The 16,488-nt window shown below is 39.7% G+C and overlaps 1 protein-coding gene across 6 annotated transcripts in view; it reads right to left on the bottom strand.

Annotated features, from left to right (window-relative positions):
- PCDH15 (protocadherin related 15) overlaps positions 1-16,488 on the bottom strand; it is an 836,749-nt gene that overhangs the window by 234,349 nt on the left and 585,912 nt on the right. For all 6 annotated transcript variants that reach the window (XM_042907891.1, XM_042907887.1, XM_042907888.1 and 3 more), the window contains one exon: positions 10,514-10,642. In XM_042907891.1, the coding sequence (XP_042763825.1) occupies positions 10,514-10,642 (129 nt within the window). The remainder of the gene's footprint in view (positions 1-10,513; positions 10,643-16,488) is intronic.

The following is a 16,488-nucleotide window of genomic DNA, read 5'->3' as shown; positions in this document are numbered from 1 at the left end:
TTATCATTCTATCCTGACAATTTTTGTCTCTCATGGTAGATGAAATGTTGATGAAAAAGACAAACATTGATGAAACAGATGAACATTGATGAAAAAGAAAATAAAGAAGACATAAATAAATGGAAAGCCATCCCATGTTAATGAATTGGAAGATTTAATATTGTTAAAATGTCCATATTGCCCAAAGCAATTAGAGATTCTATGAAATCTCTACCAACATCCCCCTGGCATTTTTTTACATAAGGTGAAAAACAGTCTTAAAATTTATATGGAACCACAAAGACACAGAATAGCCAAAGAAATCTTGAGAAAAAAGAACCAAAATGGAGGTATCACAGTTCCTGATTTCAAAATATATTGTAAAGCTACAAAAACAGGTAAATAGATCAATGTTACAGAATAGAGAGCCCATAAATAAATCCATGCCTATACAGTTACTTGATCTTCTACAAAAGAACCAAGAATATTCAAGGGATAAAAGGTAGTGTCTTCCACAAATGGTGTTGGGAAAACTGGATGTCCACATGCAAAAGAAAGAAATTGAACACTTATATTACACCATACACAAAGATCACCTCAAAATGTATTAAAGACTTAGAAGACCTGAAACTGTTAATACTTCTAGAAGAAAATAGAGGGAAAAGACTTGCCTACTAAATAAACGGGTATTTATATAAAAGAAAATGAAAGTAGGTATGTATGTCACATCATACACAAAGATCAACTTCAGATGATAGACCTAACACAAACAACAAAACAAACTTTTTGTAATATAGAAAAATATCTTAATGACCCAAGAATAGCAAAAAAAAAAAAACCCAATAAAAATGATGGATAAAGTTGGAAGTTTTAAAATTAAAAACTCTATGTATCGAAAGACACTTTTAAGAAAGTGAAATACATGGGGCGTGTGGGTGGCTCAGTCGGCTAAGCAATAGACTCTTGATTCCAGCTCAGGTCATGATCTCATGATTCATGAGATCGAGTCCACATTGGGTTATGCGCTGACAGTGCAGAGCCTGCTTGGGATTCATTCATTCATTCATTCATTCTCTCTCTATCGCTCCCTCCCCAAACAAATAAATAAACATAAAAAGAAAAAGAAAGTGCAATACAAGATCTAGAGTTTGAGATGTTTGAAATATATGGAATAAACAGTAAGTCATGAACATATAAAGAATCCTCACAAATGAAAAGGACACTCAAGAAGAAAATCAATGGCAATCCAATATATTCATGGATACCAGATTTAAAAAAGTACTTTGGGGAAAAAATTCAAAATAGCAAGTAAATATTTTTGAAAACATATCCAATCTCTTCAGGAAAATGCTTCTAAAGATTCCAGTGTGAGACCACTAAAATCACACCAAATTGGCTCAGATCAGAAAGACTGACACACCAAAAATGTAGACGGGGACAATCACTAACTTGGAGAACCGTCAGAGTCAGTATGGAAAACGATTTGGGATTTTCAATAAAGTTAAATATACTCATATTCATAACAGAAATTCAGGCACATGTGCACAGGAAACATTATATGAAAGTATTCACAACAGCATTGGTTATAATAGCCTCAAACTGGAAACCACTCCAGCACTCGCCGATAGTAAGAACGTGAATATGAAGTGTGGCATAACTGCACACTGGAAATAAAATACATGACTCAACGGGCAGAAAGTTGACTCTTAAAAAGATAAGGTGAATAAAAGAAGGCAGTTACGAAAGCACACATACTCTACAATTCTATTTATAGACAATTTAAAAAAGATGTAACTAGACTATCTTGTTTATGGGAGCTTAGCGAGTTGGTCAGTCTATAATAGAAATCAAGAAACTAATCACAGGGGTTAATAGAAGGTGGGGGAAAGTGGGAAGAAGCAGGCAGGGGGCTCTCCTAGTGAGGATTACGTGCCTGGGCTTACTTGCACGCATGTGTACCTTATAATAAATTGTGCATGTATCTTTCAATCCCTTTCTATATATTACACATCTTTGTTAAAGTTTAAAGGATGAGATTTGGTCTTAATGAAAAGCTTCAGAAACAGTTGGGATCCCTCCTGTAAAACCAGAAGTTGATTGGCAAGCGTCCTCCTCAGGCAGTAAAGTCGGTGTAAGCAGTTGTAGTGGGCTGTAACATTTGCACGAAAGGATAACCGAACCCAACCAAAGTGAACAGGCCATGAATTTTCATCAGTCTATAAAACAGAAGTGCAATTTGTATAAAGTTGGATCTCATAAATAAGTAATGTGGCATTAAAAGGCACAGCGAGATGAATGGAGCAAGGGTTTGTGAGGCAAAAATAGTATTTCTTCTTAGACAAATATTAAATAATTTAAATAGAGTATATATGGTAAACGGGTGAGTAGAAAATACAATTCCAAACACATGACCAAACAGGCTGGGAGCATATCTCTTACATTGTTCCTCTAAGTAATCTCCTTGAACCTATTGTTTCCCTGTCTCCTGGTGGTAAAGATTTTGCTCTAGGCTGATTAGAAATTTCACATGTTCTCGGCATTAACATTGCTTTTTAAATTAACCCCCTATGTTCTATACTACATGAACTATGTTTAAAAAAATTCTAAAAGTTGGGGATCCTGGGTGGCTCAGTCAGTTGGGCATCCAACTTCGTCTCAGGTCATGATCTCACGGTTCGTGGGTTCAAGCCCCATGTCGGGCTCTGTGCTGACAGCTCAGAGCCTGGAGCCTGCTTCAGATTCTGTGTCCCTCTCTCCCTCTGCCCCTACCCTGCTCATGCTCTGTCTCTGTCTCTCTCAAGAATAAAAAAATTCTAAAAGTAGATAGATACCCAATATCAAAACATTGTCTTTGTTTATTTATGCATATGTGTGTGTGGTAAGCCACATATGTACTTGCAGATGTTGACATATATTATACCTCTTGTCTTTCTACAACATATCTCAATCTTCATCGAAAAAAATGTACTTTTAGACCATTTTAATCCATTAGGTCTAGTTTATTTTTTTTTAATTTTTTTTAACGTTTATTTATTTTTGAGACAGAGAGAGACAGAGCATGGACGGGGGAGGGCCAGAGAGAGAGGGAGACACAGAATCCGAAACAGGCTCCAGCCTCTGAGCGGTCAGCACAGAGCCCGACGCGGGGCTCGAACTCACGGATGTGAGATCATGACCTGAGCTGAAGTCGGAGGCTTAACCGACTGAGCCACCCAGGTGCCCCCATTAGGTCTAGTTTAATTCAGCATCTTCTGAGAACCAAATATTGGGCTGAGTATCAGTTCTCTCAGATCAATATGACACAGTCTGTGCTTCCAAGAAATTGGGATAAATAGATCAGTTCCATATACTTTGGTAAGCACTATCAAAACGTTGTGTGTAGTATAAATGGGGCCATGAGGACGGATCATTTAGGACATGGAAAAGTTTAGGTAAGTTTTTCTGGAAGAGACTACATTTGACCAGATGTTCAAAGATGAGTTCTCTAAATAAAGAATGGAGAAGGAAGAAATCAAGGTGGGTGCGTGAGCAGAGGCAGAGACCTGGGGGAGTTACTGAGAATAATGATTAGTAACTGCAAGCAGGTGAGCATTGATGCAGGGAAAGCTGGATAAGTAGCAGCGGGAGGTACACCTTGTTTTCTGCATTGAGAGGTGCTTCCTGTGGCTGAACTGGTGGTTAGAGACAGCGGTCCAGCAGGTGCACTAAGGATAACTAGGAGGTATCAAAGACTACCGTCAGGATAATCAATTAAGTGAAAAAAACAGCAATAAGGTCAAGAAACTATGAAGATATTTTTTAAATGTAGTGTGGCCTTTAAGGATAGAAAAATAAACTAAATTCTGTGTTTTTAAAAAGAAAGAGGTTGTGATATTAGTTCAGGTGAGAAACAGAGAATTATCGGGACTGGCGAGGGACCAGATGTGGACAGTGAGGAAGAAAGAGGAGACCCACAGGTTGAGATGGAGAATTCCAGAGAGGAAGCCCTGTCTAGGGAACATGAAGACAAGGATTCGGTGTTAGTCATGTTGGATATGAGGCGTCTCTAAGACACTCAGGTGGGTTAGTTTTACAGATATAGGTTTATTTGAAGCCGTAGCTTAAAGGAGCAGAAACGCTAAGGGGTAGAGCTATGGAAGACATGAGCATCTAAATGTTCTAGAAGCTGTGGGGTACAAGGTGCAGGGAATGTCCCAGAATGAACGTGTAGAAGTGGAAAGCCAACTTAGAAGACACGCACAAGAGCCAAATTAGTTTTGGAGGTGACCGGCATGTCCGTTGCCTCAATTGTGGCCATGGTAACCAGAATGCATTCATATATCCAAACTCAAACACATCAAATTGTATACATGAGTCATGTGCTGCGTTTTGAATACCAATTATACCTCAATGAAGCTAGAAAAAAGGGACTTATACATATTAAAATAAAAGGTTTAGGAAGCAAATGAAGCCAGGGAAAGGCAGGAGGAATCAGGTGTGCTTCAACATGGAAACTGAGAGCAGATAGTTAGTAGGGTCTGAAAAAGGGAAGAGAGATCGGCTTCAAATGTACCAGTGAAGTTATCCAGATAAAGATGACATTTGGCAATATGGAGGTGACCCTCAGGTTGGGGGTGGATATCATTCATTGTACTTCTGGGGCTATACACACCTATGAATGTTTACACACACACGCAGGCACACGCACATGTATTTATTATAACAGCTGATAGAAAGACTAAAAGCTGATCCAAGGACAGGTCTCAAGTAAACAGTGCAAAAATATAAGCACAAAATTTTCTAATTCATTTATGAATTGCTAATTGAATCTGAAAGATTGAGTTTCAAAAATATTTAGGGGCATCTGGGTGGCTCAGTCGGTTGAGCGTCCAGCTCAGGTCATGATCTCATGGTTCCTGGAATTGAATCTCGTGTCAGACTCTGTGCTGACAGAGCGGAGCCTGCTTGGGATTCTCTCTCTCCCTCTCTGTGTGCCCATCCCCCACCCCTGCTCAAGTTCCCTCTATCTCTGCCCCTCCCCTGCTCATCTTCTCTCTCTTTCTCTCAAAATAAATAAGTAAACTTAAAAAAAATAAACATTAAAAAATAAAAAAAAAATATTCACAAGCAACAGATAAATCTCCATTATAAATATTTTTAGGTAATAGCATTAAAATACAGGTCACCAATTTTTCAAATTGTGCAGGCTTCTTTCTTTAGTTGAGTGAGTATAGTATTTGCCTTATATAGTTTGACTTGACAAGAGAACCCATAAAATCCCCCACTTGTGGCCCACTTAAAAAAGAAGTATTATAGTTTTAGGCACTGTTGAATGTCAGAGTGAGCTACAAAAAATAAATAAAACACCATAAAGCTCCCCACCTTCATTTCATTTTTAGAGCCCCACACAGACAGACAACAAGGACATTCATCAGAGACACAGCAGTGAGGTTCAGATTTACTTTGCTTCATATTAAATTGTGTATTTGGAGGAAACATCAATTTCTTTTTTTTTTTTTTAATTTTTAATGTTTATTTATTCTTGAGAGAGAGAGAGAGAGCACGAGCAGCAGAGGGGCAGAGAGAGAGGGAGATGCAGAATCTGAAACAGGCTCCAGGCCCTGGGCTGTCAGCACAGAGCCCAACACGGGGCTTGAACTGATGAACTGTGAGATCATGACCCGAGCTGAAGTAGGACGCTCAACCGACTGAGCCACCCAGACACCCCACCAATTTCTTTTTAAAGCGAACACCTGCCCTCCCCTTCTAAACACTGACGTGCACTAATGACTTTAAAATTGCTTTCAGGGTTTAAACTGAACTGCTAGCACTTTCCCGTAGCTGGGACTTAGCGTGCAGACCTCACACTGGGACTGCATTTATGTTTCAGCTTAAACAAATACAGCCAGTTTTGTTTTAGAACTGGAAGAACATTCTGTTGACTCAGGGCCTCTATTGTTGTCACTTAGAGCTAAAGAAGTCCATGCAGCGTGAGAATTTCTGCAAGGCACCGATTAGAGGTTTGCCAGGAAGTGGCTCACTCTGTATCATCTACACTGCTAAGAACCTGCTTTAAACGCAACAGACAGTGTGGTTTCCAAGTGTGCCTTCACTGCCGCTGTGTGGGCTTTCATGCCCAAGGCTATTCTGAGAAACAGGACAAGTTTCAGCAGAACTGTGGCCCCTGAGGAACCTCTCCACGAGCTGCTGTCCGAGGGCAGGCAGCTGGACGAGTCTCCAAGGCCTCCCGGGCCTCACCTCCCACTCCCCCCAAATCTCCACAAAGTGCCTCCTGGGCACGTGTCCCAAAGTGAAAACAGCTTCTCCTCCCTCAGGCTAAACTCTGTCAGACAAGTACAAAGAGGTCCTTTGGGTGACCCAGCAGTGAAGACCATGTTTACTGAAACAGGTCTCCCCTTTACCTCCTCTGCACTCCTCACCCAGACTCGGGGGTCCATCTGTCAGACCTTCTTTGAGCAGATCAATGAAAATGGCATCCATGGCATTGAGGGCCCACGTCTGTAGACCCAGGGTGTGTGGTGGGACCAAACTTGGCCGCCTGACTCTCACACATCAGGGTGAACCTTTCCTGGGGGTCCTTCTGATTTAGCGATAAATAGGGTCTGGGAAACACATCTAAGCAGTTTACTGAACTTAAAAAAAAAAAAAGAAATGACATAATCTCAACAGTAGACCCAGCCTCTTTACCCTCAACTATTGACCTTATTTAACAATAATACCTACATACCTAAGTATTTCTATATACACATATTTGTGTATACATATCATATATATATATATATATATATATATATATATATATATATTATCTATGAGATCCTCTCTAATATACAATCTCTCTCTGTGTCTCTCTCACATACAAGCATGTGTCTTCTGCTGCTTCTCTGCATACCCTGGGATCTGGAATGGGCAGGGATTTTGTCCGTGGCTGGTGTGAGGCCTCTTACACCCAACACCTCACCAGGGATGCCCTGTTGGCACGCTTGTGGTCCACCATCAGAATATGCACGCAGATCCCCCTACATGCTCCCCCCGTGACATGCTGTGCAGGGCACTAAACACTAAACAAGACTTTACGCCGACACACCGAGTCTCTCTAGCAGCCCCCCTGGTCTTCCCCGTCAGAACTCAACATGTTCCTAATCACTTTTCCAGAACTCCTCTCAACAAATCTTCCATTATTGTCAGACTGTTGACTTGTTCTCAAATTGCCTCTTCAGCCCAGCTCTGTCCTGGGTCATCTCCACCTGGTATCTTTCTTTGCCTTGTTTGTTCCAACCTAGAATCTCACTAATTTGTCCAGATACTGCAGATGAATACATTTTCCCATGGACACTGACACAGCTACTTATTCCTTTGTGGCATTCCTCGTCCTTCAGTAAATCACCAGGATGACACTTTGACACTTGACATAGACACAGAGTGTGTTCTCACTGAGTTTCCTAGGTTTCACTCTGCACACATTCTCTTCTCCCCAACAATGCCCTGGGAATATGGAAATAGTTTTCAAAGTTAAGTACGGTATATGGTACTGGCATATAGTGAGCTCTCCGTTAAAACGTTACAGGTTGGGAGTTTATTTTTTAACATGCTGATGAAACTTTGCGTTGCACGATCCAAAAATATTGCTTCAGAAGTATTCCCTATTTAATAAAGTTTAGTTACTACGACACTGCCTTAATACATTAAAAAGTAAATAAAAAGTGCCTTTAGCACTGGAATGCAAACAGTGGATTAACACACCACCACATCATTAGAACAAAAACTCTGGAGTCGGTAACTCAAATTCAGTACAATAAATAACCATATGTATTTTGGTTTTAAGTGTGTCTTCATAGAGTTCTGGTGACAACTAGAATTAAATTCTATAAGCAGGGCAGGAGTCATTTAGTGCAATTAATGTATCATAAAATTCTCATTAGGTAGCAACAGGATACTGTTAGGATGCATGAAAATCCCATCCTATGGATGTTACAACTTCTGTGGGACTGGGCGGAATCAGTAGATGCACCTGCTTTGCACGTTTTCATGTTCCTTTTTAGTTTCAGTCATTTTAGGTTTTTGTGAAAAGATGTTATTGCCTAAAGTCCATGACAATTACTGCTTTATCAAATTATGAGTGCCAGGATTTTTACTTCAATTTTTAATGCCAAAATACATTACAAAGACCATTCCTTGTTGAATTTTAGAAGTAGGAGACAAGAAACAAACTTAATGCTATAATCCCTTCAAAGATGAAGAATCACTAGGGAAAGTGATGAAAATAAAGAGGAAGGAAAAATAAAAATAATGAAAAATTAATCATTATATTAATGCCTACTTACTTATGATTAATTATATATTCCATATGGGCTTTACTCTCCAATGTTAAGTAAAGTATGAGAAATGGAAAAGATAATTTTCCTAAGTGATTTCAGTACCTGTTTATTCTTTCTGAATAATTGGTAGATGTGACTAAATACAGCTTTCTGAATTTAGAATCTCCCATTACAATCTACCCAGGAGTAAGCTTTATAAAAATCTAGCGACGCCATCCGTCACGCCCTGCAGGGGTCCCCCCACCACCTTCTCCAACACGCACAGAGAAATCTTTACGATGTGGCACATCTAATTTCCTGTAATGTGACATGTCAGTGCTCTGTGTCTGTGCTTTTATTCATGCAATTACCTGCCAGACAGCTTCCAACCCCTCCCAATTTTCTTCTCGTCAATACTCATCCTTCATGAGTAAATGCCAGCACTGCCTCCTTTTCTGTGTTTTCTGCACATGCCGCTCAGATTTTATCATCTTGTCTGCTTGGTGTTATAGAAACTTCTAGTGCCCCACCCGTGGCCCTCAGAGCAGGCATACTCTTTGGCCAACTTCTACCTGCTGGTGTGTGCAGTTTGACTGAATACTCCTGTATCTGAGCTGCAGAGAGCTGGCCGCTTGTTTGCACTGGAGGCAAGAAGTACTGAAAATGCCCTCCAAAGCATCAGTGACCGAGAACTGTCAGGGTCTCGTGCATGAATTTGCCAGTTCCCTCGCTTCTCAGGATTGATAACTCCGGGCCATATGATTTCCTAGATTTGTTGTTGGGATTGAGCTCCAGCTTTCCTCATGAGGACCTGTGCAGTAGCCGGCCCTGCACTGGTACCTGTCTTTTCCCTGCATCACTTCCTCACTTTCCTGTTAGTGTCACTTGAACTCCTCAATCTTTTGTCTACAGGTCTTTTCTGGCCGAGTTCACGGTGAGAGTTTTGACGCCAGAGGTATTATTATACAGGGTTCTGGAGTTGATGGCTTGCTGGCTACATGACATCAAGACTCCCGGGCGCACTGTCGCGGCACAATTACAAACCTCTCCCCTGCGGCGAGCTGGGGTGGCATAAAAGCACAAGGGAACGTATGCCTTATGTGACCTCCGCAGGATTGAGAGAGAGTCTGACAATGATGACGATAATGGCTGTGAAGTTGTTGTAAGTTATCATCAAAGCTCTAAGGGAAAACACTGATGAGCTCCGACTGTTTAGCGAAACCCCAAGGGCTTGGTGTGGAAGGCAGAGGGTCTTTGTGACATTGTTTAAAGAAGCCCTCCTCTTCTGCAGCCAGAGAGGAAACTGGACTGGATGCCAGACCCTATGTCTGACTGGAAGTGCAGCTGTCCGGTAGAGAAGGCTTGCTTCAAAGCACCAGAAAACCTCCTGTTCACGGCTCGCGGCATTAACAGGGAAAGGGTACGATCCCAAAGTCTGGACTCGCACACTGGGATGCCCCACTCCTTCAGAGAGAAGGGTTTTTCCCTTGCCTGTGGCCCACACAGATGCCTCATCTCAGGTAGATGCTTCACAATAGGGGTGTCATCCTCAAAATGTGCCCTCAGCTTATGGCTTCTAGACCCTTTACCAAGTTCAAGACCAAGTATGGCCCAGCTGAGGAAATATTGCCCCTGCTATAAGAAAAATGGGATTATGCATCAAAGGAACTACAGAAACTGGCTAATAAAAACTGGCTAATGAATGAGTCAAGAAGGAGAACACGTTGGACAAAAGTTGTGTGTGAAATACAGGTACCCAGAGAATGCTGAGGGCATGTTTACACAACCAGATGAATTTACCTCCAAACATCTGTATTTTGAGGGATGCACCTACAAATTCATAGTTAATGGTAGAGCTATCACATATTTCTCTACAAATATCTTAGTATAATTCCAGAAAATAAAAATATATATTACGTGAGAAAAGAATATGTTAAATTAATCAACATTTACAACACCTGATGGTCCTAAAATGTAAATCAACAAGCTTAACGAGGTAAAGCTAAATGGACACAATGTGATTTACAGGGAAAAAAATCTGGAGGAGTATCCGGCACTGTGATTGAGAATGAAGGCACTTTACTGGTGTTTCGCCTCATACCCAAGTGATCTCGCTGATCGCTTTCAACACTTCTAATGGTCCACTGTACCCTGCATTAGGTGAATGTCTTTTTGAAATTAAAATATATGAAACGTATTCACTTAAAAAATGCACTTGATATATACACGCAACTTACCCTTACTTGACCCACAAACGCATTGGCTTCTTCTTCGACCACGGACAGATTTCGAGGCAGATAAGGATCGAACACTGGGGCGTTGTCATTGACATCTGTCACTAACACATTTACCGTGGCAGTTGAGGTCTTAAAAGAAACAACAAAAAAGATTCCATGTGAAAAGAGTTATTTTTGTTTTGATGTCAGCTAATTGGCCATCTTGGCATTTGTCTAGCTGAAGAGCATCTCATTACTATTCCTACTCCCTAGCTTTCCAAAAAAGGAAAAAGAAGAAAAAAAAGGAGGAAGCTTGCAATTTTCAAGCACCTCAAAAACCCACATGGAAAAAGCAAATGATGACATTAAAGGGCAAACATCTTCTTGAAAATGTCAAGTATTTCCTGGAGGCTTACTTTTAGGAAGTGATTTTGCCTTTATCTTGTTCACATTTTACGGGTGGCAAGCTTTTGTTTATACACACGCGTACCTCCTTTTCTCTGAAATGTAACATTTCCGTAGCCTTGATCACTTACATTTTTCACTATTTAGAAAATAAAACTTGTACATTATAAAAGAGCACAGTGCATCAAGTGGGTATTTTCAGGTAAGTGCTATCAGAAAATACTATAGTCATCATTTTCGGGGTTCACATATAAACCAAGAGTCTGAGCATCATATACCATGAGTGAAGTGATTACCTTGGGATCATACAGCCCAAGAAAAAGGTAAGCAGGCACATCTACCAGTAGTATGTGCTACCTGGTGAAAATGTACGTCCTTGGCCTGTTGCAACCAGAGTCTATTATGTAGGTCAACGACTTTTGCACAATCAAGGAACATCAGATGTGAGCCAAGCAGGAAATGGTTCTCTCTAATCAAAGCCTGAGAACAAATGCCCTGCCCCCAGCTCTGTCACAGTGTGGGGTAGATCACAGAAGCCTGGGGCCAGAATCAGAGAAAGAAAGAGTTCTCAGCTGAAACTTGAAAAATCTGTTATGCTACGACACTATGTGACAAGATGTAAATAAAAAGTAGTAGAAGAAAAGCAGGAGAAAATAATTACCCAGATTTTGTTTTAAAAGATACCAACACAGTTTGTCCTACTTGCAAATGATGTGCGGTGAAAGGCTGCTGACATGCTGAGCAGAAATATGAGGTTCAGAGGGAGTGGCTGAGGAGACAGCCATCAGGGACCGAGGGGTCAAACACTGCATTCCTTAGCCACCAAGGAGGCAAGGATCTGGGAAATGTCCCCTCCTTCCCGTTGGGATAACTGAAGTTCTACACTCTCTTAATAATTCTTCATGGGGTCTAGACCATGCCTCACTGTGACTAAAACCCAACTTTCAAACTGATTGAATTAGGGTGGTTTTCTCCCATTATAACAGAGGCAAAAGTATATCCTCTTTTGAGCAATATGACTTTACCCCAAGATTTATTATTTTTTCACATGCAATATCTAGGAGTCATTAAATTTACCATGCATAGCAGGGAATTCTTAGGTATCCATAATGGGTTCTTTCTCTATTTGTGTGCTGGCTACGTTTGGTGGGTTTATTCTGTGAAAATTCATACAACCATTCAGTATGATTTGTACATGTTTTTATATGTAAAAGTCCAGTAAAATTTTTATTTAAAGGCATGCCAAGGATGACCAGAAGAGTGTTGTCTAGTCAAAATGAGGAAACAACCTAAATGCCCACCCATAAAGATGCTTATATAGATTGCTTTCTGTGTACAGAAGAATATACAGTACTGAGAATGAACAAATCACTGTATCAAGTAACCACACGGATGATCTTCATGAACATAAGGCAAAGTGTAAGAAACCAGACACAAAGCACTACACACCATATGACTCCCAGGGTATACATTTCAAAGATTGGCAAATGTCTCCACTGTGAGAGAAGTCAGAATAGGGTCATGTCTGTGAAGAAGGTGGGCTGGGAATGCCACAGCCATAAGGCTGGGCTTTTGGGGGCCAATTAATTTCTGTTTCTTGCTCTAAGTGTTGATTACATAAATGTGTTCACTATGTGAAAATTCGTTAAGCTGCACAAGTGAGGTTTGGGCATTCTTCTGTGTGCGTATCTCCGTGAAACTACTTAATTTAAAAGATGCACGAGCACAAGCTCACACTTGTATGTAGATATATGTGGGTCTCTATAAAGCCAAATAGGATCTGATTCAATGACATACAGAAAATTTAATTTGCTTCTTTTAATTTTTATATATTTTCCAAATTTTCTCCAACAAGGCTACCTTGCTTTTGTAACAAAGAACAGCTTAACAAATGTTATTTCTCTCAAAGTTGTGTAAGAGATAAAACCAGTAAAAGGATGTTTTTATAGAAGTAGTTCCCAATTTGCCTGAGGGTGAACAGGACATTAAAAGTGACAGCGTGGAGTCAAAACCTAAGAGCAGCCACACTAGAGTCTGCTGACTTTCCTTCAAATTGTCTGACCCTCTTTATACCAGTCTATCTGTATTTCCTTGTCAATCTTCTAAATGGATTTCCATCCTATTCTTTCAAATCCCCATTCTTGACACTGTGGTGTATGATGTTTTCAGACTGTTCTGGTGCTCAAAGACTACAGATTGCAGTTGAGTAATGCAGAAGACAGCTGGATCACCAAGTAATCTGGAAAGTTAAACAAGTCCGCCATTTTGTGCTAAAGGGACTGAAATTTACGGACCATGTAGATGTATTTCTCCATATCTTAGTAACTGTGTATGACATGAGGAGAATCCATGTCTCTCTTTACAGAATTATTAAGTAAAAATGCACATAGAATAATTTCTAGCTTATGTATTTCTTGAAGTGTAGTCTGAAAACCATTTACATCAGAATCACTTGGTTAATCATTAAAAATGCCCGGGTGACACCTTAGACCTACTGATTCTATTCATTTAAATCTACTGAAAGAAAGAAAAAAAAAAAATAAATAAATAAATCTACTGAAAGAGTAGATTCGTTAGTTATAAAGCACAATCATGTACATTTTTTAGTTGGTTCAGGAAGATGGCAATCATACTTCAACAGGGTTCTGTGCCCTACAGGGTGTTTATGTATCTTACCAAGCACAGATTTTCAGTTGGTTAAGATGAAATACTTAGGAAATCAGCTCAGGTCATTTTCGGTAAAGTAGATAAAAAGAACACTATGTTAGCTAACACATGTTCCCAATTAATCTGAAAATCAATTTATATTATTCCAATTAAATAAAAAAGATCAGATACCAAACTAACAAGCTTGATCAGTGCAAAGCTACCTGCTTTGCATTAAGGAGATCTGTCTTACTGCCTATTTTCTCAAAAGTTGTACCGACTTCTAATTTCACTACACCAGCTGGAAATAGTTGCAGTTAAATACTACATTCCACCAAATTATCACTTTTGGGGTCATTACTTATTTTAATTATAATGTGTCACAGATTTTTATTTTGTTTTACATCATGGATAAATCCTTACAGCACGTATTAAATTCTCAACAATGCAAGCAGGTTGTTGTAAGAGACAATGTGGATACACATTTATTTTCAGAAACTGTATGGCCCTGAAATAAAGACACTGATATGGTATATTTGGTTTGGAATAGTATAAAACACGTGAGATGTAAAGTCAAAGTCAAAAACAAACAAACAAAAAATACAAACATATGTATGTTCATCTACACAAACCATTTTTTATTATTCATGAGAACTTTTTTTAAAAAATGTTTTGTAATCTTCCTCGATTTCACATTATGGACTTTATTGAATCTATCAAGCTAATTTCTTAAATTATTGAAAACTTGGTTTAACTAGAAGATATTTAGGGTGTTCAAAATATATTCATTCTCCAGTTACAGAAGATATAATTATGATGATTTCTACTGACATGGGCCTAAATGAAACTATATACTCATAAACTGACAGAAGAATGTGCATTATATACTATATAATTGAGAAATAGAAAATGGAATGATGTAGCTGCCTTTTTCTTTTTGTCAATGTAGAAATGTATCCATAGACACACACACACACACACACACACACACACCCTTTACAAGTTTCTATGGACATGCATGTTCAAAATAACTTTTATTAGTACATTTAATTCCTTTCAATAAAAATGGAAATAATGAGGATGTGTCTAGGATCTGACCATTTTTGTTTTCGGTCAATAGGACAAGGAGAAGATATATACTCTGCAATGAGCATTCTTTTTAGGCAGTATTAATCCAAAACATTTTTATTCATAGCTACAAATCATCCTGTGGCTACGACATCAAGAGGCAAGCCTTGATGTTCAGATCATCAGGCTGACCCAGATTATAGAGTTTCTCCGATGACCGAGGGCGACCTTCCTAGCAGTGAGGCTGACGTGGGAGGCTTTTTCCCCTTCTGAGAATGAAAGAGTATAAATGTCTCCCAGAAAAGCAGGAAAAGGGGGTGCCTTCCTATCTGGATTATGGGAGCAGAAGGGGAGACACAGAGAGGACAAGGAGATCGGATGCAAAGGTCCTCCTCTCCACCCCTTGTCCTACACCACTCTGGGCCACGTCTACATCCACGAGGCACTGGAACAGCACTTAGGGAATGTGGTGATAGGTGCTGAGAAAGTAAGAGAACTTGGGGAGAAACAATGGCTGACTCGCGTGGAATATGGAAGCCTCCAGAGAATCTCCACGGCAGTCACATCTAACAGCACCTCGTGGTGAATATGCAGCAGTGGCGAGGACAGGTGGCCAGAGAGAGAATCGGGGTTTCTTTGTGTGCTCAGGAATTGCAGATGCTGAGAGATCACTACCTGAGCAAGGCCTGGGGTGAGGGCGGAGGACCTCGGTGGTCATGTCAATTCACGTCAATTCATGTCAGCTCTATGTGGCAATGGATGCACCAGACACCCAAAGGGTCATTAGGGAACTGGATCAAATTAAAAAGCCCGCAGTTGAGAGGCCAAAATAGACACACACGCACCATATAAACAGACGCCAGCATAGATGGAGGCATTCAAGCTGGGTCCCCCCCTCCCCACACCAAGAACTAGTAATCACACCTGCCCCTGTACAATTTTAGGGTGAGGGCCGGGAAGAGAGGAGGAGACAATCAGCAGCTGCATTGGTGAGTGTTCACCTAGAAGAGTATTTAAAACCTAAGACGCTGGGATGTTGTTTTAAGCAAGTGGGACCTGACCCAGCCCAGATACACATTACAATCCAGGTAGCAGAGTGGGCTCATGAAGATTGGATTAGGTGTAAAAAATACAGGAGCTTTCAACTCTGTGCACATCTGAGCACTGCATGAGGAGAGTACATACTTTATAGTATATGTAACATATTGTAATAATACATGTTAATATATCACATATAATAGAAACATAATAGAAACTAGAAGAATATCATAGATTATCTCACAATGAAAAAAATATCAAATTTCTGGAATATTTCCTTCAGAAAACACTAAAATATCAGTATTTTGTTCCCCCAAACCAAGAAATACGAATCTACGCTTTTTAAAGAGAATGAACAAGTAGCTCATTCTCTTTTAAAATTACATGGTCACATCTCTTTACAAAATTATACACACAAACCCACTGCGGTTTTGTTTTCTCAAATAACACCAGGATATATCAGGATATATATTTATTGTAGACACACATATACATAGGCAGAATTATTTCGTTCTACAATTTTATTAAACCAACTATATTAAAATTCAGTTATTTGAATTTCCCACACAAGTCTTCTTGCATATATATTTTTCCTTTCTTTTTTCCCCCATAGTTTGATTAAACAGTTAATTGTTCACCTTCTAGATTCTAATTGCTAATTTATATCGTCATGTTTAAAAGACTTTCAGGGAATAATACTAGTTCAAGGCCCAAGCATAGATGCTAAGCCTATTGCCAATCTGAAATTGTAAAACATCACCGACATTCACTGTAAAAGCCATAACTGAGTAAGTCAAGCTAGGCATTCTAGAACATTCTACAGATATAGCAAACAAGAT

The sequence above is a fragment of the Panthera leo genome, chromosome D2, assembly GCF_018350215.1.
Source record: "Panthera leo isolate Ple1 chromosome D2, P.leo_Ple1_pat1.1, whole genome shotgun sequence".
Classification (NCBI taxonomy): domain Eukaryota; kingdom Metazoa; phylum Chordata; class Mammalia; order Carnivora; family Felidae; genus Panthera; species Panthera leo.
Note: the sequence above shows the minus strand (reverse complement) of the source record. Positions and strands in the feature narration are given on the sequence as shown.